The 26858-nt window shown below is 40.0% G+C and overlaps 1 protein-coding gene across 1 annotated transcript in view; it reads right to left on the reverse strand.

Moving 5' to 3' along the window:
• The window catches only part of cdh7a (cadherin 7a), a 169601-nt gene that overhangs the window by 32785 nt on the left and 109958 nt on the right, over positions 1-26858 (reverse strand). Inside the window, exons 7-9 of the mRNA XM_034707053.1 lie at positions 24631-24884; positions 21868-22004; positions 16773-16894 (exon numbers count right to left, since the gene is read on the reverse strand). Coding sequence (XP_034562944.1) covers positions 16773-16894; positions 21868-22004; positions 24631-24884 — 513 coding nt within the window. The remainder of the gene's footprint in view (positions 1-16772; positions 16895-21867; positions 22005-24630; positions 24885-26858) is intronic.

Raw genomic sequence — 26858 nt, forward strand, 5'->3', positions numbered from 1 at the left:
TCGGGTGCATATCATGAAAGCTGCCATTGATTCTGGGATCATAATAACTCACAAGGCTCACACTCTGTTATGGAAATTCCACATCTGATAGAAACCTTTCTCTGTGCTTCTTACAGCGACACCTCCTATACACAATTTGAACCCTTTGATGTCCTTTGAATTTTGCAGATTTATCCGGAGCTTATCTCCAGGAAGGTTTCTGTTCCCTCACTGCAGAGGGAAAGGACTGTAAATCATCCTTAAATCAAACACTTTGTAATGTATAATGCCTTTCATTAGTGTGGCTCTGATGCAAGGCGTTCCAGAGAACCTTTGGTGGGGAATTCTCTAATGGGTTGAGTAGCAGACAGGAGAGGAGAGGCATGGATGGAGGCATAAATTCTTGCTGAAAGACATTAGCAGCAGTATCAGACTGGTGCCTGTCGCAGGGTAAAGCTGAGGAGGCCTGTGAGTCACAGAATTGAAGAGGGTTTGAGTTTATACAAGGCTGCACGTCAGATCAAAAAGAATCTAAAGGGACAAAAGATGACTGTATTTGTTGCTTTAGAGGAGGAGAAGCAGAGGGATCATCAAACAACATGAAGCAAGCATGCATGCACTCAGATTACAAAAATTGTAGGCTTGCAGTTACTTGCATTTCATATTCAACTTTAAACCAAAGATTGACGTAGTCTGCTGTGTTGAAAACCTTCAGACTTACAGTTAAGGTAAAAAGTACAGAATTTGAAAAGATGGGAACTTTTTAAGCCTGTGAGCTAACATCTTTCGAAAGTCTTTACAGATCCAAAAGTAGAAAGCAGTTTACAATGAAATTCAGTCTTGAAATGGTTCTTTATGTGTTTTATTTATTTGATTATCGCAAAAAAGCTTCACAGATATCAGACAAGGTCTTGGTGACACTGTTCTCAATCCTTCAGTCTTCATTTCAGCTCTGCAGGCAGAGAAAAATATACAGGATGTGTTTCATCCACGAAACAGTGACAACCAACAAGTAACCGGACATTTTTGTTTGGGTTGAACCCTTTAAAATAAGCTTAAGTAATTGGTAAATTTGATGCTGCCTGCAGTGGTTGAAATCCAAGCTTCTGTGTTGGTTCTCTGGCCAGTTTCGCAACAAAAGAGCCGAGCTTCTGTGTATCTAATCTAATACAAACCCATTCAAAAAAACAAACAATCCCTTCAAAGCAGGGCCATGGTATACGTTAAAGATGAAATGTAAACAGGGTTTGTCTTTTTAAAAATATTCTTAACTCCTAACCCTTTTTGAAGTGGCAGATTTCTTGATTAAGTTTACAAGGTCACTTGGCTAGTCAGAGCTACTCTTTAGTTCTGACCATAGACTGTAAAAAATATGGACGAAGTATCCGTGACGTCACCCATCTGTTTCTGAAGAGCTGTTTTGAGACCAATCGGCTGCGGCAGCCATATTGCTTCTGTCAAGCCAGTGTGACGTAAAGAGGCGGGCTTTGAGCCTCCTAGCCAACAGCTGCAGTGTTCCCACAGGCAGCTGTGCCTCTCATTGGAAGACTGGTAATCTCAATATCTTCAAAATTGCCGAATTAGAAAAAAATTCACCCCCCTCACAGTGAGAGGACATTGAGAAATTAGCTATTCAGACTACACTCATCTTTTGTACCAGGCTGTAAACATGTTTATTAATGCTGCAAAGATCGTCTTTTCCCCATTCATGTGTATGTGACTTCCGGTACTTCCGGAGCCAGCCTCAAGCGGATCCTCGATGAACTGCAGCTTTTAACACTTCCGCATTGACTCATATTTTTAGACCGGAGGTTGCCGCTTGGTTCTGACGTGTGTTCACTGTCATTCATAAAAAAAAAAAAAGAATCAATTTACTCACAGGTCCGCAGTTCATTCTCAGTTTATTCCATGAGAGTTTTCCAATTTCTTCCACAAAAAACAACTCAAACACAGGCTCAAATCAGGTCACGGTCAAAAAATATTAACCGTGACGATCCAACTAACCCAAACAAAAGAAAGTTTACACACACACCTGTGCCTTCTGCCTTATATAATTGATGGCCCCGCCCATAACCAAAATTCAGCAGGTAAATTCCCAACTTAAAGGTGACATATCACGCTTTTTTCATCAATATATATTGGTCTAAGAGGTCCCCAAAACATGTCTTTAAAGTTTATGCTCAAAAAAACACTTTGAAATCAGATTTTGACATGCCTGAAAAGCCCTCTTCTTCAGTCCTCCTCAGAACACTCTGTTTTCCCTCTGACCACGCCCCCTCAGGAAGTGGATGTGCCTCGGCTGTCCAGCACGTTGATCTAATGTTTACATGTTGGCTGAATATACACGGTTGCTCAGAGATCACGTTACTTCAACCTTCTGAATCTGATCCAGAATCTGATCCTGACGGAGAGGCGCCTGTAGCAGGACCTTTCTGAAGGATTGGTCACAGATTTTGTGTTTCTTGTTATTTTATTTGTCAGTATGTAGACGTGTGTCTTGGTACACAGCTACGAACATGTAGCTATGTGGCTATGCTAACTAGCGCTAGCACTTATCCATGACAAATAAAAATCATCCACTAGATCTTCAAATCTGCAGATGTGGGGAGTAAAATCTACCTCTACCAGAAAGGCAGCAGGACCTTTCTGAAGGATTGGTCACAGATTCTGTGTTTCTTGTTATTTTATTTGTCAGTATGTCGACGTGTGTCTTGGTACACAGCTACAGCTACAACATGTAGCTATGTAGCTATGCTAACTAGCGCTAGCACTTATCCATGGTAAATAAAAATCATCCACTAGATCTTCAAATCTGCAGACGTGGGGAGTAAAAGTGACCTTTGTGTTTATTAAGACAGCCTACAACTAGCATGCCTCCCTCCTAAGCTCCTTGTTAGCACACATTTGTGCAGGTAATGAAAAACGGAGGGGGGATTCAGTATTATTTTATACAGTCTATGGGCTGAACAAGCTCCGAGCTCTGACTCCGTGACAGACCGGATATTGTTGTTACGTAACAAAAACACGGAAGTCTGAAACGGCTCGTTTTAGACACATTTACAGAAAGGTGTAGAAATCAGAACAGGGGCAGAATGGATGTTTTTCATTCTCGGGGGGTTTGTAGACATGCCAGGGACACATATTTCAGGTAGAGAACCATTAAAAAGTCGATTGTGCATGATATGTCACCTTTAAGTTAAAATAGCTTCTACACTTTTTTGAGTTAACTCCCCTCCACTCTCATCTCATCCCATGCCCACCCAGGGACCTCATCCACAGTGGGATTATTAAGGTCGTAGTTATTAAGCTGAAGTATAAAAATAGGAATTTAACTTACAACAGTAGCAAAAAAAAAAACAATTAAAAAAAACAACAACCAACAAATGAACCAATGGAAAACAACAACAACAACCAACCAACACATCAACTGATCAAAAAAATGACAACCATCCAAATTAGTGAACCAACCAACAAATGACAGAATGAAAAAACAGCCAGCCAACCAACAAATGAACCAACGAGAAAAACAGCCAACCAACTAACCAACAAATTACAAATGGAAAAACCAATCAACCAACTTATAAACCAACCAATGAATGAAAGAACTAAAAAAATGCCAACCAACTCACAAACAAATGAAAAATGGAAAAACCAATCAACCAATGACTGAAAGAAAGAAAAAAACAGCCAACCAACTCACCAACAAATGAAACAAAGAAAAAAATAGGCAACCTACCAATCAGCCAACAAACCAACCAACAAATAAAAAATGGAAAAACCAACCAATGAACAAACAAATAAACCAGCAGCCAAGAAGAAGGGAATACATTAATGAATTAATAAATAAATGAACCAACCAAAAGACAACCAACCAAACAAATCAGTGAAAAGTGAGGAGCTGATTACTTATAGGCTGTTATATTTAATTATGTCCTTGTTTTGTTAAAGATGCTGGGAGAAGAAAACAGGTCTCACATGTCATATCAAATCAATCCACAAAAAGGAGTCGGGCATATTTTAGATTCATGGTTAGTGGCTGACCAGTCAACAGTAGAGAAATGGAGACAAGGAGAAGAAAACATTGCAGAAATTTGTGAGGGATGTTGAAACAGACAAGGAGCTGAGTGAAAGACATGTTGACCAAATACAAGAAAACAGACATGAAGCAACACAAACAGCAACATGGTAATACCTTGAGCAGAGTTACAGGACTGGTTGAGTGAGAAGAAAATGCCCATGGGAAAGTTACAGGGAAGAAGACTTTAAACAGGTACTGCTGGTATTTTCTGCAGCTGTTCAAAAACAGAACAGAAGTCCAATGCTGACGTTCAAATCTGAGGGACTAATTTTTAAACTGTATAAATAAATAATTCTAAAATCAATAGAATAATTTTTAGATCAATACTTAGTGTCACCTTATTTGTATGTTTAGTTGGAAGCCAGGTAAGTAGCAGGATAATGTAGGGAGCGGGTGGTTATGTTAAATGGTATCACTTCACGTCAGGGTCTCGCCTCATGCTGTCGGGAGTCGATTTAGTTTACCTGTCTTTCCACTTCTCCACCCTCTGTTTGTAAAACAACTAAGACTTACAACAAATTGTCTGAGTAACATGATTTATCCTGAAAATGAAAACCAATTGGATGCTGAGCAAAGACATTAAGCGATACTGCTTTATGCCTGTAAACAAAGTCAGTCAGAAACAACAGAGCAGAATGCAATTCCAACTGTCTGCAAACTGAACCTGCAGCAGAGGTGACAGAGCTGAATGTCAAGTTACTCCGCCGTGTTGTCATCCCACACACAACTTCTAATGAAGTGATAAGTTAGAAGGTGCTGGCACTGTCAACAACACGGTGACACACTGACAAACAGTTATTAACACTTTGCATCAGCAGTCAGTGATGGTATAGAGGCCCTATTTCTGATCCTGAGCCACACTTCAGTAAGCATACACCTTTAATAAGATAATATGATGGCGAGATAAATAAAATAAGAATATCAGAAAGAAGCTATTTAGATTTGAGACTTAACTTTACATGTGATCCACTCTACTAGAGACAAGTGTGAAACGTATTTAATAGTCTTAACTTATTTTATTTTATAACTGTAAACTGTATTTAGTTCTTGGTTTACAAAGATAGAACAAGCAGCTTGAATTTTAGGGAATGAAAAGGGGTTAAATATCAAATATACTCAGTTTTTTGAGAATCACACAACATGTTTTTATAACATGAAGTATTAAACAGTATTGAATTTGGTGTTGATTACTTGGGACAGTTTTTTCTATTATTATTTTATCATTAGATGCCAATCTCCTGTCCCCTATCACCAAGACCAAGCACCGCACCTTGGGGGACAGAGCCTTTGCCATTGCTGCCTGGACTTTCTGGAACTCTCTCCCTCCACACTTCTGCAACTCTGACTCTCTTTAATAACTTAAAAAACACCTCAAGACCTACCCGTTCAAAAAAGCATGCAACACATAACCTTCACTCCTGCCCCACCTCTGTCTTTGTTCTGTTTTATTTTCAAATTTTTTTTTTTTTTTCTCTGTAAAGTGATTTTGGATAAAGTAATACAACCAATGAAAAAGATAATAATAATTTTAAATAAAAGTAAAATAATAATGATTAATTTTCCATAAGATTGCAAATTACATTGAAATCAGAATTACATTGAATTTCTGTCTTGTTTTTTATTTTTTTTATTTGTTTGACCAACTTGAAAAATGCAAATAAAAAAAAATACATAAAAAAAGTGATTTTGAGTACCAAGAAAACGCTATACAAATCCAATCAATTATTTTATTATTATTATTTTTAATTATTATTATTGTTATTATTATCATTGTTATATTACTAGTATTATTATTATTATTATTATTACTATTATTATTATTATTATCATTACTATTATTATTATTATTATTATTATTATTATTATTATTATGATTATTATTGATGTCTCTTTGGTCAGATATTTTCCATTTGTATGACTGAAAACTGAATTTTGAAACAAATTATGTAGATTATTTTGCTTCATAACACAGATTCATTAAGAAGTTTGGTCTGTTATTCGAGGTGGGTTTAATTTCCCTTGAAGAACATCTGAAAAAAAGTGGAATTTCTTTTACTCTTTCACTCAGAGTCTGGACTTTTGAATGCCAATATTCCTCCTTAACAGTGGACTGTGCCACTCATCTGTAAAGCGGGTGTACCACTCATGGCTGACACCAGCAGTCACTAACAACTGCAGTGCCAGAGGGATCAAAAAAGGAGAGACACAGTGATAGTCCGGAACAAAAGTAGTCAAAGCTCACCATCAACTGAGGCAGAGTTATGATGCCCGTCTTGCGGTAATGGTTATTGATGCAGCACAGATATTAAAGAACTGTTGAGCATTCAAGAAATATGATGCCGCAGGGTATAATTTCTGAAGATGGTGAGTCCAAAAAGACAGTCTAGACTAAAAGTAACAGCCAATGAAAACACTACCATGATCCTCAAAGCACGTTCCAAGAGACTGACTAGTGAGTGAGAGAGTTTGTTATTGAAAAATGAATCGAAGGCATGCCCATTACCAGAGCCAACATCCAGCTGAAAGCCTTAGAGAATGCCAGAGAGGCTGCATGTGGTTGTTTTTAACTGAGACAGAAGGCCTGATAAATAATAAACTAAAGGTTATTTTTTAGTTTTTTTGGTAATTATAGTAAAATAGCAGCAACACGAGTGCTTCAGTTACACATGTGGGAACATTTTCCATTAAATTCAAACATAATACTCTAATCTAAAAGATATTCAATTTCATTTAAAGGTGTCAGAACAAAACTCCCTGTTGAGATTGTATTATCATCACTTTCAAATGTTTGTTTTTTAACATAAATCAAGATTTGGTCTTCGAGACACACCACCAAAAAAATGTAAGGGGGGTTGTATTATTACCAGGGACGCTTATATTTGGACCAATACAGTAGTAACATTCACCTGCAAAGACTATGATATAACATTGCAAAAAACAAGGTATGAAGCGTCAAAAGTCTGCACTCAAACCGTTGGGAGAAATCTAAGTTCAGTTGTTTTATTTCTGCACTACATATGTCCTGATTTAAAGCTCCTGTTGGGAGTTTTAGTTAATTATGAAACTGATTGAAATCCCAAATGTCCCCTCTTTATGGCCTACTAAAGCAAACTAGACCTTAAGCCAAAAGATTGATTATGTCGATAAAGCTCCTTCTAGTGCTTGTAACTGTTGCCACAGGGTAGGCGTCAGACGAGGTGATTATCAGCACTCTACACACTGAAACAGCATTTTCTTTTCCTCTCTCCACTGCAAAGGTTTAAAGTGAGTGCTATGTTTGACTCGTAAGGGAAAGCGCTGTAAAACACAGCAGGAGCACAAATGTAGAGGTAAAAATAAGCAAGGAAATAACATGTAATGCTTTGACCAAAGGTGTGCGCCTGGTATAAGAAGACGAAGGTCTATGGAGAGGAGATAGAAGCTGTGTCTGTACTCTCTCATCATGGTCAACGTGAGATCTCTGGATAATAAGATGGACGATCTAACACGACTAGCCAGGAGTCAGATGGAGTTTCAGGTAAGTGTGCTTTACGGAAACATGGCTGCATCAGGAAATTCCTGACCACAACATCTCCATGGACGGCTGTCCGGGCAGACCGGGATAGCACAGACAGCGCTGTGGGCCTCCGACTATGTTATCTGCACAGGGAGATCTCACATGTCATACTGGTAGCTGCTTACATCCCCCTCTGCCAGCCCAACTACAGAGTCCAACGTTCTCAACGCTGCCATAGCCAGACTCCAGACAGACTACCAGAGTACCCTCTTCCTGATCTCCGGGGGACTTCAACCATGTATTTTCTACATAGCTTATTCTGTCTTCTGTACATACTTTTATCATCTCTCTGACCTCCTCCATACTGCCACTCCAGTCCGCACCCTCAGATCCTCCTCCTCCATCCACCTCACTGTCCCCCCCTGCTCACCTTGTTACCATGGGGAGAAGAGCCTTCAGCCGTTCTGCTCCCCAGCTCTGGAACTCTCTCCCACCTGACCTCTGTAATACTGACTCACTCCCACATTTTAAATCCAAACTCATCTGTTTAAACTGGCTTACTCCATCTGACCACAACTCCACTGTCCATTAACTTAAAACTTTTTAAATTGTATTTTATTAACTGTTTGTTATTTAAACTCCATCCATCCATCCATTATCTTGACCGCTTATCCCGTTAGGGGTCACGGGGGGCTGGAGCCTATCCCAGCTGGCTTCGGGCGGAAGGCAGGGTACACCCTGGACAGGTCTATCACATGGCTAACACAGAGAGACAGACAACCATTTACGCACACACTCACACCTACGGGCAATTTAGAGTGATCAATCAACCTGAGCATGTTTTTGGATTGTGGGAGGAAGCCGGAGTACCCAGAGAGAACCCACGCATGCACGGGGAGAACATGCAAACTCCACACAGAAAGGCACCCGCCCGGCCAGGGATACGAACCAGGAACCTTCTAACTGTGAGGCAACAGCGCTACCCACTGCACCACCGTGCATTTAAACTCTGTTTGTTTTAATGTTGTAAGGTGACCTTGAGTGTCAAGAAAGGCGCCTATGGATAAAATGCATTATTATTATCATTATTTTCATTGTATTTGTATTTATATCTTATTAATTACTTCTTCTATTAATATTATTTGATATTCTTAATTATTGTGTATAGGAGCAACTTTAATGACTGAATTTCCCCCCGGGATGAATAAAGTATTTCCGATTATCTCTCTTCCTGATCTCCGGGGACCGCAACCATGTATTTATTTGCTACATAGCTTACTATTGTATTTTTATTTATATCTTATTAATTACTTCTTCTATTGATATTATTTGATATTCTTAATTATTGTGTATAGAGCAACTGTAATGACCAAGTTTCCCTCCCCAATAAATAAAGTATTTCTGATTCTGATTCTGATTCTGAAAATCAAGGCACCAAAAGTTCCTCACTGAAGCTTTAAACCTGAAACTTAATGGATTTTAAAGAAAAAAATAAACAAGTAAATAAACTTTCAGTGTACAATCTTCGCAAAATTGAAGTAATATACAGATATCACTGTTTCTTAGGACACCAAGCTCTTTGAAATGACTTCAGTTTTATTTTGGAATCACATTTTCTCACTACCAGAGTAACCGAGCTGAACTTTCACAGACCAAACACTGACAACAGTCCCATAAATAACATCCCACTGACTAAAATATGTCTGTTCCCACTGGTTTAAACTCTCAGCCATCAAGATTTAATTCTACCACACACCTGAGTAATGTTTGTGAACTACAATGACCATAATTCACTGCAGCCATTACACTCAGCAGCTTTGCTCCTTTGATCTGCAGTGTCTGTGCAGACTTTACTGTAAAAACAGACAAAAAGTGGCTTCTGTGATGAGGGAAGTAATGTTAGCTAATGCAGCTGGACTAGACGGAGAGCCTTTCATGTCTTCCACAGGCATAATGAGGCTGAAAAAAACTCCTAAAAGACTCTTTTTAAGCCTTAAAAGTGCAGTTTTCACAGAGTCAACCAGATGAGTCATGCGATAAGATCAAGCCAGCCTCTTGAAAGTTGAGCTAAGTGTATAAATAAGCCCTGCATGGAATAGGTGACACTGGTTGCCATGGAGATAAGACAGCTGTCACCAGGGGTTGTGTTGATGTGGGAGGTGGTGGTCCTGGAGTTTTCACACCCCTCACACTGCGCTGCACCGCCGCGCCTTTCTATGACACCGTCACCCAAAACATCACCCCCATGTGACACCCGCAGCTTCAGCGACAGATCAGCCCCCCCCCCCCTCGCTCACAAATCGCACCCTGCCGTCATCCCACACATACACAGGAAGAAACACACACAGATACATTTCAGTTGCAATCAACACATACCATTCAACAAATCTCTCAATCTCCTCTCTTTTTTTCCTTCAGTCGTTTCACATCGACCACCTGATCCCGACAAGCCAGAACTGCTGAGGGTAGAGTGATGTCCTGCTGGGATCTGAGATTAAATCTGATCAGTCTTTTTATAGAACAGGTTGTACACAGGCACACTAAATATTTCCTGCATTTCTTGCACCCTGGCATATATGTTTTCCTCTCCCACCTTGATGCAACACCTTTAATCAACTGATAATTCTGATGCCGGCTGAAAGACTCAGGTTATTATTATTTGTTGTTTGTCTGATTATAGAGGTGATAGTTAGGAAGGTGATATCACCAAAAGAAACTTCTGAAATGGTGTTAAACTCATGTTTTGAAAACTTGTCACAGTTGTCTGTGGACAAAATCCAGAATTTCCTATGATATACGTTATTTTGACATTTCCACATACAACATTTATTTGGTTCAAATTGTGAGGAACCTCAGTTTGTGCCGATGTTAGCGTCCCCTGTGGACAAAGCAGTACCTCTAATCTTTATCCCCATCTTGTTCTATTCTTTTATAATGATTTCTCACCATTCATCTCATCCTGTTGTCTTTAACCAGTGAAACATAACACTCACCATGAATCTATTTGATTGAACATTAAAATAAAAAGTCTGTTTTGGCAGCATGCTGTTGATTGCCTCGTCTGACACCTACCCTGCGGCAGTGTTTACACACACTTAAATAACTTTATAGAAATAATCTATCTTCTCGTAAATGGTCTTGTTTGCTTTTGTGAGTCATATAGAGGCATCAATATAACTTTCAGTCATTTTCATAACCTAATAAAAAAAAGAACTCACAGGAGCTTTAATTTGGAGGATAATTATGTACTAGGTTTTGAAACTATTGGAGCCAGAATGCTTGGTGTGATTATAATACAAATCACATTATTAAAAAGAAGTCACTTTGCACAGTTGCACTATTTAATGTGTGCTGAAATAGATAAAGCAGGCTCTGGTTGCATCTATTAATGCATATATAACCAACCAACCATCATCTTTATGCTGTCCGCTTATCCTGTTCAGGGTCGTGGGAAGCTTGAGCCTATCCCAGCTGACCTCAGGCGGAAGACAGGGTACACCCCGGACAGGTGGCCAACCTATCACAGGGTAAACAACCATTCCCTTACACACTCACACCTACGAACAATTTAGAGTGACCATTTAACCTGGTGAGTATGTTTTTGTACTTTGGGAGGAAGCCGGAGAACTCGGAGAGAACCCACGCATGCACAGGGAGAACATGCAAACTCCGAACAGGAAGGCACCTACCCGACCCGGACCAGGAACCATATTGCTGTGAGGCAACAGCGCTACCCACTGCACTACTGTGCAGCCCCAATGCATATACATACAACTGTAAATCCAAAGTAAACTTAGAAACAAGGATCATTCAATGGCAACATTTGCAGCTTTTTCCTTGATTTCTGAGCACCTTTATGGAGGTTTATCAACAATAAAAATGAAAGGAAATGTAATCTTTAAGGAGTTTAGGTCAAACTAAACAAAAAGGTTGTTTTATCATTATTGTAAATTCAAATTTGGCGGAAGGAGAGTAGTGTTTTGTGTGAAATCAGGGGCATTACAAGTTGTGTGCTTTAAAGCTCCGGTAAGGAATTTTTCAGTTTGTGTTGATTTTGGCGCCCCAAGTGGACAAGGTAGCACCTTGCATTAATTTGCTGATCCTGTCTTCTTCATATGTAGGTAGTGTCTTCTTTAAAAAAAAGCTCACCCTGCTTTCTTCAAACAGTGAAAGTTATCACTCACTGTGAATGTTTACAGCATGGTGTCAATCATCTGGTTTGGCACCTACCCCCTTACAGTGGTTGCAGGTTGAATTGAAAATTGCAAGTTAGAAATGATCAGTCTTTTTGCAGATGGTCTCGTTCGCTTTCATAGGTCATGAAGAGGCCTTGTTTTAGTCTGTTATTTTAGTCTTAAAAACTCCTCATAGGAGCTTTAAATGCCTTCAGGAGCTATGTGTCATGGCCACGGCTACAAACTCCAGTTGCTGACCAAATTAGTAAAACAGTACATTAACTGTTATTTTAAGTACATTTATTTAGAATTCATTATATTTGATATTCTTTAAATCCTCTGTTCCTAATTCACAAATCCCCGGAGGACACTGAAGCGTCTCTGGGACGCCCCATGACTGCAGGGAGGGGCAGAGGAGCAGATTGGGTGCAGCAGAATGCCAAGGCTGCTCATGTATGTAATAGTTTCACTGAAGTGATTGTACAGCCTGACCCCATACCCCCTTACTATCCCCAGTGCCTGTGCCCCCTCCACCCCATCATAATATCAATTAATATTATGGCAGAAGACAGACGCACCGATGATCCGTAACAAGTGGCATCTCTGGAGAGAGCCAGTGCCATGAGACTGCCTTAATTAGGCCTGAAAAATGGCAGGTTATTCTATCCCTGCACTCCCTGTTAATCTGTGCTTCAGAGCCACGGAGTCAACCCTGGCCCCGACTGGCAAATGTTATTATTTCATCTCTGTCGCAGCTGTGAATAAGCCAATGGGCGTGACGGCCTCAGATCCTCAACAAAGCTTTGCAGGAACACAGTCACAGCTAGTGCAACCAACTGTTCGCTGCTTCAGCCGGACATGCACTACACAACAGGAGCATTTTTAATTAATTAGAAATCAGGAGGGCTGGTGGAGCTCACAGCCGACAGGTTATGAGTCCACCCGGTCTGTCTGCTAACAGACAGCCGACACCTAGTTGTAATTCAAACAGGGTGTTGCATTCAAATGTCAACCTCCCTCCTTCCCTTTGCTCTGGATGTGTTTTTGGGTGTAAATTTCATCATGAAATTTCCATTTTGCCTGCCTTCATTATTCAGTTTGGAGGTGCAATCCCAGCGGTACAGCTCAGTGTTGCCTAAACAGAAGGCTTTATTTGAACGGGATTGAATAGAAAGGGGAATTAGTACAAATAGAAATGAGACAGAGCACTCCCAGTCCTGGGTGGTCACTTGCTCCAACAGTGATATGTAGAAGAGTGGAGAGTGCAAGGACGTATCAAAAGTCAAACATTGATTCACCTGTTTATGGTTTTATTGCTACACATGGTGAGGATTCCTTCAAAATATGTGATTTTCACACATGAGACTACTATCAAACAGATCTGGTTTCAGGGATTTCACGCCTGAGTTTTTTTTTTTTGTTTTATGCTCGTTATTAAGGAATTAGAAATCTGCATTGCAGTGGAAGAGTGGAAAAACTCTCTAAATGAAAATCTAAATATATCACAATCTAAGTACTGGGGAGAATTTTCCTGGAAAGTGAACATGAGGTACTTGAACACATCGTCAGTATGCTGAATATCCCCTCGTGAAGGTACCAATTTTTGGAGTGTGGACAACGAAAAGCAAATCACACACATTTCTTTTGAAGTGTCCAGTATCAGTAGAGTACTGGAGAGAGGTTGAGAATGTGTTTCGGTTATACATTTAAATGGAGTGTTTATATAGTGTTTTACAGTCTTCTGACTAGTCAAAGTGTTTTTACATTTCATGTCCCATTCATACACTCACACCACCGTCACACCCTGATGGCAGAGGCTGCTGTGTAAAGCTCCCATCAGTTTTGACTAATCCCATTCACACACTGGTGGCACAGTACTTTGGGGTTAAGGACACTTTGGCATGTGGACAGCAGAACTTGGAGTAAAAACCCCGAACCATCCGACTGAGAGATGACCCACTGTACCACTGAGCCACAGTCGCCTCTTGTTGTTGGGTTATTTAATTATTATTATGCTCTTTGTCTTCTTTTCATTTAATGCATTTGAACATACAGATATGAACAAATATACAAATAATTCAAAAAATAAAAATAATAATAAAATAAATAATAACAATACTACTACTACTACTACTACTAATAATAATAATAATAATAATAATCAGTTAAAGTAACTTAGTATTTAAGTTTTTGTGGGCCCTACATGCTGCTCAAATGTTGTGACTAAGGTGTAGCGCCCAAACGGCAACCTCCGGTCTAAAAATATGAGTCCAATTCGGAAGTGCTAAAAACTGCAGTTCCCCGAATGTCCACTTGAGGCTGGCTCTGGAAGTACTGGAAACCACATACACACCAATTCAAAAAAGGCCGATCTTTACAGCAGAAATAAACATGTTTACAGCCTGGTACAACAAAAGTGTGAGTGTAGTCTGGATAGCTCATTTCTCGATCGGCACACACTGTAGGGGGGTGAATTTTTTTCTAACACAGCAATTCCGAAGATATTTAAATTACAAGTCTACCAATGAGAGGCACAGCTGACTTGACTGACAGGTGGGAAAACTGTAGCTGTTGGCTAGGAGGCTCAAAGCCCGCCTCTTTACGTCACAATCGCTCGACAGCAGCAATATGGCTGCCGCCGAAGATTGGCCTCAAAACAGGGCTTCAGAAATAGATGAGTGATACTACGTCCATATTTTATACAGTCTATGGTAGCGCCACTAGCTGGAGCTGGAGCTGAAGTTAATGGCAACTGCTATAATGCTACAATGTTCTACTACCTGAATGTAAACAAGCACAGATAACAGACAGCATCTCAGCACAGTTTGGCAGTATTTTGATTGAGAAAATGCAGATGAAGTCGTTTATAGGCTGTGTCTGGTTAACTGGATTATTAAGACTCAATATTACTAACCCGCAAGAAAGACTGGAGCTCTGCTAACTTGAGCCTCAGCCTGCAAACCAATTAGACATAGTTTACTTAAAGGCCCTGTGATCATGTCTGTAGTGAATTGTTCTCAGTTTTCACTTTTGTCTGAGTGTTTTCTTACCTTCACAAGTCTGCTAGTGGGAATGTTAAATTTGAATAAAATTCTTCAAAACATCTCTAACCTGCGTGGACATCTTTGGGCTACAGTGGAAAAATCTAATTCCAACATTATCCCCAGCATCATTTCACTTTTGGATACACAGGAGTTAGGAACAGTGTCACACACACTCACAAATACACACTACCTAACACCATTGCCGGTGTTTTGGCCATTAGTATGTTAAAACTAGCTTGCAGCTTTAGCAGCTCATTTTACGACTGCACCAGACGGAATTTGAATGCAGCTCTTTTTCTCGCCGGGTGAACGAGGACAGAGGCCCCCACGTCACCAGCAGCCACTTGCTTTACAGCAGAGTAGCTCTTAGCTACACCTGGGAGGGTGGGGGGGGGGGGTGGTGGTGGAGGTGGGGGACCTCACAGCTCAGCTATCACTGGCATTGAGTAAGCAATCTGTCTGCTTCAGCTGAGTAATTACAGATTTGCAGCACCTTTTCCTGCTGATGATGCTGTCATGGGCCGTGGCTGTTGCTATGTCCTGAGGGGCCGGTTTGATTGTCAGGGAATGACTTTGTTTCGGCATTGTTACAGACTCTATACCATAATTTATCAGTTCCCAGCGGGGGAAAAATGTACAAATTATCATTTGTACTGAAAGTCAGGGCATATTGATGGGTGATAGATTGTGCTGGAGTTGCTCTAAATTTGTTATCACTGAGCTACAATAATAATCTCAGGATAAGTGGCAGCATCATTAACCAAAAATAGACATTCAGCTCTGGTGGAATGCATTCTTCAATAATGATGACATCTTATGTAGAAGGATTGTTTTTCTTATTCCAGCAAATACTCTGCCCCCCTACGGCTACAAGATGATTAATTAAATTCAGATAAAGCAATTTCTCAAAATATCTCAAGGTAAGTTGAATTGTGTGCGCTGAACTTTATTTCTTTTAGTTGCCGTTTTAAGTCTGAACTGGAAAAAAAAAAGAAAAGAAGACAAACACAAAACTCTTCACATAAAGCGACAACGCACCACACATCACCTGTAAGGCTGCTGTAACCTCTGTGGAAGAAAGGCTGTTTTGTGGTCAAGCACCGTGCACACAGGAAAAAGCTCACATGAAATATCATCTCTCATTTTTGCAAATGAAATCATTTGCTATTTTAGTTCACCCTCCTGTGCGCACGCTGACTAACAGCTACGAAATATGAATGCAAATAACATATTTAAAAGGGGCCTAATAGCCATTTCCAATACAATGCATCATTCTGATCAATTGTACTTATTCAGGTCTACACGCCTCCTTTACCCTTCGCTTCTGATTGTATTTTCCAAATGCCAAGAGCAGACAAATCACTGCCGCACACTCACACACACACACACACACACACACACACACAAGTCATTTAGTAACAATGAGACCAGATGCTAAACACTGAGAAAATGCGATGCACGGCTACAGCTTCTTTTTCCTCCTGCAACAGATATCTCCAAGAACTGAATCTCTCTGGGTTTCTTTTGTTGTTTGAAATTATGATGCATTTTCTGCCCCGCTGCCCTCCGTGGTGATCATCTAATTACACCAGGTCTTCAGAACAGAAAGTCAAACCGCGACTGAGCACCACTCCATAGCAGCATGAGATTTCACATTGCTCTATGATGTTATTGTGTGGAGTAGGACCACAGGCAGAGTCCAGCACTGACTCATTAGTCTGGTTGTTTTTGACAGTGTTGCATGAACAATAGCACCTACAATACCTGCTATTAAATCTTAAAGGATGTGTCTCATGCTAATGATTCTTTCCTCCAGGAATGGCTGCAAGCTGCGAGGCCAATATGTGCACAGCGAACTTATTTTGAGGAACAAGAAAGAGTTTTAATGGCTTTAAGAGTCAGCAGGAAGCCTTTGTGAGTCAAACCTCGAGCGGGCATGGAGAGAGAAAAGGAGAAAAGAGAGAAGCTGGACCAACTGCAGAGAGGCTGCCGGGTCTTACCTGTCCTGGCATGGCATTTTCACAAAGCAGGGTTTCATAGTCGATGGCGAACACCGGGGCATTATCATTTATGTCCAGCACTGTGATGAGAGCAACGCCTTTTCCAATCTGAGTCGGATCCTCTGAAAGAGAGAGAAAGAAGAAAGACCCCCCCGTTTCATGTCAGCAAACTTTCTTTTTACACACTTTAATTCTGCCTTTACTTTGCATTGATGCACTTGGCCAAATTATGGAATATTGATCTTTTCTCGTGTGTTTTAATTAATCACAAAGTGCTGCTGTAATGAAATATGGAGCGAGCTTCCAACAGCTGGCTCTGTTGTGGATCAGCCAAAGTGATTACACTCGGTGCGGGCTTGTAGTCAGGGGAGGCTGCGCATGGGCTTCACGCCTCTGTTCGTCTGACACACACTGATGGCTAAATGACCGCGTCTGAGTGCAAGATGATGATTTAGCCTGGCGTGGCTGCCATGCCGGCCACAGTTGACGCGCTGACATTCGGGCCGGCCGATTTGATGGTGATAAAAAGGACACGCAGCGCCGCGGGCCGCAGACTTCTTGTCATTGGCGTGGTCAGGGGCAGAGGGGATGAAATGTGAGTGACTGCAGCTCAAATGCACAACATCCCTCAACCCAAAAAAAGTCCCTGCACTCTTTTCAGTTACAAAAAACCCATTTACTATAAATACTGTCATAAGGCATACAGGGCAGTAGATTGTGTTGCCAGTGTGTGAACTCAGAGATGTTTTCAGCTGGAAACAAGGCCAAGTGTCACTATGTGTCACAAGTCAGTACCTCATGCATGAAGCAGCGTAGTGACATTTCATATGGCTATTATTATACGCTGCCTTCTCTTTGTTGCTATATCAGGCAAGCACTCACACTCGGGAATCATCCGAGTGCTGCGTCTGTGTGCTGTTAGATGTAAATAAAAACACATCTTTTGAAGCTAAGAGTGATAAAAGGTTCTGAAAAAAGCTGAATATCCTTTTTCACACTGTGTTTGGTTTGAAGATGTGAAGCAGAGGAACTGCAACGCTGACAGCCTGGTTGTCTTTTTTAACTTATACTGATGTGACGCAGCTGTCTAGAGCGCTCTGCAAGATTGTGCGCCGATGATTGTTGTCCGTTGTGTTTTCCATGATAGCAGTGGAATGAAAGGAACGCGCAGGAACAAAAAACACAGACACTGGTGTCCTTTGAGTCATCGAGAGATAAACAAAAAGGCAGGCGGCACTTTTTCACATCACATTAACATGGATCACCCGTGGGTGAGATGCCTACCCTTAGTCAGCATCTTGTCCCCGCAACTACGGGACACATGGAGGTCAGACTGACCGCCCTGGATGTAAATTAACATTCCCCCCGACAGCCCTACAGCAACACCAACAACTGCATTGTTCACAGCTTAGAAGGTTACAGGATCACATGAAGAGGATAACATGACAGCCAGGAGCTAGGCTTTATTTACTTTCTCACAGTGACACCAGTGAGTAAAGTGATTTGTCCCTAAGAATTAGCACTCAGATATCTTGGTAATTTTATAAATGGGTCCTAAATATCAAACAGAGGACGACGGAATCATCCAATGTTACATTTCTACCCGGCAACCATCGATTTTACAGTCTGATGTGACAGCTGTTGCTAGCAGGTTTTATAAGCTAGCTAATTGAGCTAACATTAGCTGATGAAACTTTTTCTTATGGCAGCTTGTTTTAAAGTGAGAATCTTTGAAAGGAGAATAAAATACTTTATGGCTACTTGTAAGAGACAGAATTAAGCTAACAAGCTAAAACTGCATGTGTCTAATGGCCCTTTTCCACCGGCCCGTCTTAGGCCTACTCTACTCCGCTTGACTCGACTCTACTCGGTTTGTGTTGCGGTTCCACAGGCGCGGTATCTTGTGTCCAATACCGGTTGTTAGTGCCTGCTCTGCTCTGGTTCCAAGCGAGCTGAGCCGATAGTAAAAGGTGATGTCAATGGACTGCCGGCCATTGATTGGTCAGAGAATGTCGTCACCGGAGTGTTATGAGGGCGACGCCCGACACAGGAATCAAACCCGCCATTTTTAAAAAACGACATCAGTACTGTACAATGTTCCTCTCTTGTTTGGACTGTGACAACAAGCCACAGACCGAGCAGCAAGTACACCATTGCCTCTATTGTTCGTGATTGTTGTGTTTGTGTCACGTTCAAAATGCACTGAACACAGTTTCGCGCAGCTGTGTTATGATGACCCCGCCCACTGTGAGTCAGTACTCAGGTTGGTAGAAAAGGTACCCAAACCAAGTAGAGCCGAGTTGAGTCAAGTAGGGCTGGAACTGTGTAGTGGAAAAGGGCCATAAGATCTGAGCTAGTGCTAGCATCCTCTTTAGTCTATGGTACATATAGAAGACATTACTGAAATAATTGTTTTTCTGTACCTCATTTGGGACATAGCATTAAAAGTTTGTATAACTACAAAGACTAAAGCCCTGTGGCTAAGGGGTGAGTGTATTGTCCACTGTTATTGACTAAATTATTGATGGTTTGATCCCTGGCTGCTCCAGACCAAGTGTCAAAGTGTCCTTGGGCAAGATACAGACACCCAAATTGCTCCCAAAGGCATAGCCATTAGTGTCTGAGCATGTGTGTGTGAATTTTTAAGAGTGTGTGTGTGAAACGGAGTGTATGGCTCAGAGTGTAAAGGGGCTTTGAATATCTGAGGGACCAGAAAGGCACTATAAAAGTGCTGTCCATTTACCATTTATGCTATCTGCACATAGCTCTGATTTGCTGGTTAGCTTACTTGGTCATATCTTTAAAGTAGAAAGTTTTACTTTAAAGTCTCTGGAGTTTTGGCTTTAGTTGGTAAAATATGATACTAAAGTTGTCCCAATCAAGCGTGAATAAAACTTCACAACTTTTAGAAAACCTTAATTTAAAGCAGCTCTTATTGCTGTTTAGCTCCTTTAAAGACTGTGTAGGCTTAACTTTGTGATTGGCATCTGCCTGCCTCCTTACACCCTCTCTTTAGGATACAAGTGACATAAGGGTAGTGAAGCTCTTTGTGTTGGAGTTTGAGTCAGATTCAGAGGAGGAGGCAGATCTTCTCTGCTGAAAATATTCATTCCAACTCATTATTGAATGGAGGGTTACACATTTCCTATCATAGTATGCATGCTTAAATGTTAAAAGCTCATTTAGCATCTAAGCATGTTTGTCCTGTCAGCTAGTGCAGCATCATTATGGAGCCAAACTGGCACTGAACAACGGTTGCATAAGACATAACATAAAGACCCATATTAACCTCCTGCTGATTGACGTTCTGGTGGTTATAAATGACTCTTGGATGACCCCAGTGGACGGGGTGTTACCAATTACAGCCATGGGACTTTTCCATGGTTGGTTTGGCAAATATATTGCATATTTTAGTAATAAATATGTCAGCATTAGTATTCCCCTTTCAAACTGAATATCAGAGGTTTATAGAAACTCAAATGTCTTTACTTTATTTTGAACTCTTGTACAAACTCAATGTACTCAGGGGCGGAGCCAGACTTTCATGAATGGGCTGGCCAAACTGAGGCACTGACTTTTGCTGATGTAATTTAAAGTATGTTTGCACACATGTTTAGTCTCATTTTTACCCAATTTATCATACTATAACTACTAGAGGTGTGAAAAAATATTGATACCGCAATATATCACTTTGACCTCCTATATAATATCGATATTCAACTCTTAATATTGATTTTTTGAAAAAATTAAAATTCATATTTTAGCAGATTTGGAACTAAAATACGACTTTAGTATTTCAAAAACAATAAATTGGAAAGGTTGTTTTCAATCAAATAGTTTTGACTTAATTTGTCCTTTCAATTTTTTATTTTCTTAGTTAACTGTGTAGAATATCTCAATATATCACAATATTGTGATATCGTCATACTATTGTATCGTGACCCAAGTATCGTGATGCGTATCGTATCTTGAAGTTCTTGCCAATACTCACCCCTAATAATTACTAACATGAAAATACCCAAAAGATGCTATAATCCGGTGTTTTTGTGGCAACATTTTAATTTTATGTTATATTGAAATGTTAAGAAAGCAGCTAGCAGCCTGTTGTACCACAGCCAAAATTGTTTATCCGACTCAAGTACTGCCTCTGACAGAGCGACAACGATGACTGTTGTTTAAGATTTTGGGTTGGTCGATCAGATTTAAGGGATTCATGGCCACCCCTAAGAAACGCCCCTGACTTTACATGTCTTAGCAATGCATCCCTGAACCGCCTACAAGTGGTCCAAAATGCTGCTGCTAAACTGTTGACCAAATCATCTAGAAGGTCTCATGTTACACCGATCCTCATTTCTTTGCACTGGCTTCCAGTCAAATGTAGGATCCAGTTTAAAATTGTTGTTGTTGTGTTCAGAGCGCTTAATGGTCAGGCTCCAGTCTATATCAGGGAGCTGCTGAAGCCTTATAACTCCAGCAGGACTCTGAGATCCTCTGATCAGGGTTTATTGGTTGTGCCTTGTACCAGGTTAAAAACTAAAGGGGACTCTGCCTTCCAGGTTGATGGTCCTAAACTCTGGAACAGTCTCCCTCTGGAACTGAAAGCTGTGGACACTGTTGACAGGTTCAAAAAGCAGTTGAAGACCTATCTGTTTAGACTTGCCTTTGTTTAATCTGTCTGTTTTTATGTCATGTTTTTGCAATCGCTGTTTTGCCTTTTAGTGTTTTTATTTTGTTGTTGTTGTAAAGCATCTTGTGACCTTTGTTCTTGAGAGGTGCTCTATAAATAAATCTTACTTACTTACTTACTGACTGAATTACTTTGCTAACAACACGACCCTGTAAGAAGTGAGCTAGTTAGCCAGAAATGTTAACAAATATAGTCTGTATGAGATCAGTTATACACATTGTTAAAACTACTTGAACTTTGGTGGGGTTTTTTTGGGTTCTGAAAAGGTTCTGAAAAGACTCCCCAATCCTCACAGTGATCTTAAAATAAGTATCACTTTCACTGAATTCCAGTTCACACCACTTCAGCGTTTGGAGAATCCCATGAAGTGCATTGTAGCAGAACTATAAACAAGGATTTTCAACTTACGGCTCTCGATGGCGAAGATGGTGAGGTTGTGAATGGAGTTGGCCTCTCGGTCCAGAGCCTTTGCTGTGCTGATGACCCCACTTAAAGCGTCCACGTTAAAGAAGCGCTCCAAGTCTGTGTTTCTGTCAATGGAGTACCTGGACAAAAAAACACACAACCAAACACACAACCAACAAACCGCTTAAAAATTGCTTTTGGGTGGTGGTATTGATTTGACATTTGAGTGTTTCTTCTACTTTCTTCTGTGAGAGAAGAATATGATGGTTTTCTTCCAAAAAACTGAGCAACAAACACACTGCAGCTCTTCAGTGGATACAGAATTAACCTAAATCAATGTCAGATGTATTTTGTTCATAGTATAACATAAATAAGTACAAACAAGGAACACAAGTTTGAGAGTACTGGAATGAGAAACAGGAACAATATAGCATGAGTGAAACAAAAGCCTATTGAATTTAGTAAAAGCGAAGGCTGTCTTCTCGTCCCTCAGCACACAACGCTGATCAAAACCCTTCAATACCAGGCAACTCGTATTTCTAGAGAAAATTATAACTTCAATTAGCCTATATCCAAAGGGTATTATTGCAATGTAATTTGACTCTTGTGGCTGCATTAGTTCCACAATATTTTTAATTTCAACAGATGTCGTGAAATATATTGCAGACGTTGATAACAGTCACAGAAGCAAAAAGAGGCAATTTACAGCTACAATGGACGAGTAATTTGATTTTCTGATTAAGATTACTAACAATCCTTGCAGAGCAGGCATGAATGCCATACAATATTCATTCAATTAATGCAAAATAGACGAGGATCTCGAGAGTGACACCGAACAGATTGCCGATGTGAGTGCTTGTTTGGAGTTGTAAATGCCACAAGTGCACAAGTGCTGAGACTTGACCCTCCTGAAGGAATGCCCTTCTCACGTTCAAGATGGCATTTTTAATTTTTGCAAATTCTGCACTCCTTGGTGTTCTCACCATCTGCCGTTGCATTTGTGACAATAACATTGGTACTTTTAGTGGTCTACAGATTCTGTCTCCATAGATAAGGCCAAGCAGTTGAATGGATTTCTCCACTTATGAACAAAATGGCCTTTTCTAAATAATGATTTTAGGAACTTTGTTGGGTTTCCATTGGGAATCTTTGATGTCTTTTCTAACCAACCACCCCACAAATGTTTTTTAACAAGTGTTGGATACTGAAAGGAAGCAGTGTGGACACTGTTGAATGGACATTGATTAAATATCTAGTATAAGTAGAGGGCATCTGTGGCTCAGTGGGTAGAGTCGGTCGTCTATCAATCGGAAGGTTGGCGGTTCGATCCCAGCTCCTGCAGTCACATGCCGAAGTGTCCTTGAGCAAGACACTGAACCCCGAATTGCTCCCTCTGTTGTTCAGAGGTGTGTGAATGTGAATGAATGAGATGAGCTAACACTGATGGTCCCTCACTACATAGCAGCCTGTACCATCAGTGAGTGAATGGGTATGAATGGCTGAATGTGACAAGTAATGTAAAAGCGCTTTGAGTGGTCAGACAGACTAAAAAAGGGCTATATAAGTACAAGTCCATTTACCATTTACCATCTGACAGTGGTACGATGGAGATCTTGTTAATTCGCCCAAAATGTCTTGTAAATACTGGTATTTTGTTATTCTATTTGTGCATTATTTTATTATTATTATGATTATTATTATTATATTATTATGATTATTATTATTATATTATTATTATTATTGTTATTATTATTATTATTTTTGTCTGATACAGTATTTTTCTTCTCTGTTTGTTGTTTTGTCTATTTGTCTGTTTGTTTTTTTATTCTTTTTCATGGCCGTCAAACTCACATTTTATCGTTATCTTTATTTTTTTCACTCTTCTGCCTGGCACTATTTGGTCCCGTATGTTGTGGATATGTGCTGTTGAAAATTTAAAAAACAATAAAACTTAAGTCATAAAAAAAAACAAGGGTTGGATACTTAAAGTGTAAGGTAAAGTATACTTTTAAACTTCAGGAATTGACGAGTCACCAGTTTGTAGGTACTTGTCTCATTTGATAAGTTGGAAAAGTTGAATGGATTTCCCAAATTTTGAAGGAATGTGACTTTTTCCATCATATTTTTTTTGGACATTGTTGGGTTTCCATTGAGAATCTTTGAAGGTCTTTTCAAACAAACCACACCAAAAATGTTTTTTAATACATGTTGGGTACTTAACTTGTAGATGAGGCCAGGCCATTTAGAATTTGAAACTTCAGGAATTAATGAGTCAGTGGTTTGTAGGTACCTGTCTCACTTGGTAAATCTGATAAGTAGCATGGATTGCCCAATTTTGAAGGAATGTGACTTTTTTCATCACATTTTGTGGACATTGTTGGGTTTCCATTGGGAATCTTTGGCTGTCTTTTCCAACCAACACCCTAAAAATGTTTCTTAACATGTGTTTGATACTTAACTTGTACATGAGGCAACACTCAGGATTCCAAACTTCCAGTATTGATGAGTCAGCAGTTTGTAGTTACCTGTCTCACATGGTAAGTTGGAGAAGTTGAATGGATTACCCAATTTTTGAACAAAATTTGACCTTTTTGATGATATTTTTTGGACATTGTTGGGTTTCCATTGGGAATCTTTGGTTTTTCCATTTTGTCGAATCACCTAAACAAATGTTTGTATGCTGGAGAGACACTGTACTACTAGAATTGACACACGAATTCACAACTTCTGACTTCAGTACATGGCAGGTTAGTGATTTGTAAGTACCTGATGGAGTTGTTGGATGTGTCTGGGTCATGGGCAGAGACTCTTCCGATCGAGGTGCCCGTTTTGGCATCTTCCGAAACAACCATCTTGCTAAGTGGTGCTGAAAACACAGGCACCTCATTGACATCCTCCACCGTCACTCTGACTGATGTTATGTCACTGAATGGTCCCGAACTCAAAAAGTTGGAGTCAATATTCCTGTTCGTGGCTTCAATTCTCATAGAAAAGGTGCTCTTTGTTTCAAAGTCCAGAGGCTGGAGGAGACAGACAGAAAGAATACATAACACAGGTTAGATTTTCTCTTTGTTCTCTTCAAAGTGCCAGAAAAAAATGTCCAGGTTTGTTAGAAAAGTACCAACAACTGTGGCTGCTTCACAATCCCAGCCAGTCAGGGGTAAAGGAACAGCTCATATTTGTATGTTAATCTGTCAATCATCCATACAATGCTGAAATATTGATCCCAATTAAAGTTGTAGATTTTAAAGACCCATTACAGTTTAACACTGAGTCACACTTAAACAAGGTAATTTGCTGATGGATTATAGTAACTTTGTGCTGTGAAAGCAATAATATTGATTTTAAGGAGAGCACACAGCATGGTGGAAAGCCTTCTCAAATGAATGCCTTTGAAGCATTTTGTCATTTTTGTCTGGAACTCCCCATTGCAACATGTAATATACTGCAGGAGAACATTGATTTGACACTTTCATTGTCAGCGACTCTCTCCAATGGTGTAATTGTCTGAGTTTGGTGCAAAACAAACAAAGGATCAAATTGGCCCATCTGACAAGAACTGCTCGTGTCCAACAATGGCTCTGGCTCTCTCACAAAGGAGCTGCAGCAATGAACTGTCACATCCATGTGGCCCGAGGAGCCCATTTGTAGTCCTCTGAAACCCTGAAATGTAAAGTATGTGCCATGAGCTGTGTTGACTCCAAGTGAGGCAAGAATGTGCAACAAATTTCCTGTTCAAATGAACAAGCTGCTTTGTTACAGATTTAAAGTCAGACGTGTTATTAATGTAGGCAGATATCAGTGACATTATTTATCCCATCTTGGTTCCTGTAGTGAGAGGAGTGTGTTTTCTCTTCAAGTGCAACAGTCCCTACAGTGAACTTACTGATCTGCTGTGGTAGTTAACCCTTAATAGACTTCTGTTTACTTCAATCAGAGGTGTTGGAGAGGCAATTCTTTCTTGTCATTGGTGATTATCACATAATCCAAAGGTGTAAGAGGCACTTTGAAACAAAGATGTACAGACATGGGAGCTGGGTACTTAAAAAAGAAAAGGGAAGCATGCATATGAATTTAAACAAGTATACTAAACTAACATGCATGATTTCATCTGATTTAACTCTTTAATATCAGAAAAAAATGCAGTATTCTTGTGCTGCATGACAAATCCCACAAACAGACCAAAGCGCTCGAGTCAATCCCTTAATCCTCTCTGATTCCCCCTCATCGTCTGTGCACTCACATGTCCATTCATTCCAATAAAATATAGTGAATATAAAATATAAAGTCACAAATACAAATTGAGAAGGCTAAGTATGCTCCTGTAACTGATGTTTACTGTGAGAACATTGCTCAAAAATAAGTAAATATCACATTCGGTGAGGACTATTTTCAGTAGCGGATTAATACACATTTGGTGCTATTGTAAATATTTACAGCAGATGGTGCATATAGGACTCAAATAAACTATAGTTCCCAGTGTTCTTGGTAATGATGGAATGTGTTACGCAGTGCAACAGTCTGGCTCATTGTTGTGTTATTGCAGAGCTTTGAGATCTGTGTTTTCCAAAGTGTGGCCTGTGATGTGATGGGCTGTGAGGTTACAGCAGGTGGGTTGCACGAGGTCATGAAATACTGTACATAGAAAGATTCCTGCAGTAAAAGTTGGCTTTATAAATCTTCTGCATGTAAGGATGGATGATTTGTATCACCACATATCCAATTTACAGTACATGTGTTGGTCATGAAATAAAAATATATTGTAAAATGTTCCCCAAATGTTCATTAGAAGATGTTTGGGTGGGGCCAATAACTTTTTCTTGTTTGTTTTTTCAATACAGACCATGGTATTCTTGCATTTGGGAGTGGCTAAGTAAGATAAAGTACTTTTCAGCCTGTGGCTTTCTGAGGAAAAGTACAGTTTCACTATGAATTTGGAATAAACAAAGGCACCTGTGCTCTAATGAAAATGATTCACACTCAGTGTAGAAGCC

This window comes from Notolabrus celidotus, chromosome 17 (assembly GCF_009762535.1).
Source record: "Notolabrus celidotus isolate fNotCel1 chromosome 17, fNotCel1.pri, whole genome shotgun sequence".
Classification (NCBI taxonomy): Eukaryota; Metazoa; Chordata; class Actinopteri; order Labriformes; family Labridae; genus Notolabrus; species Notolabrus celidotus.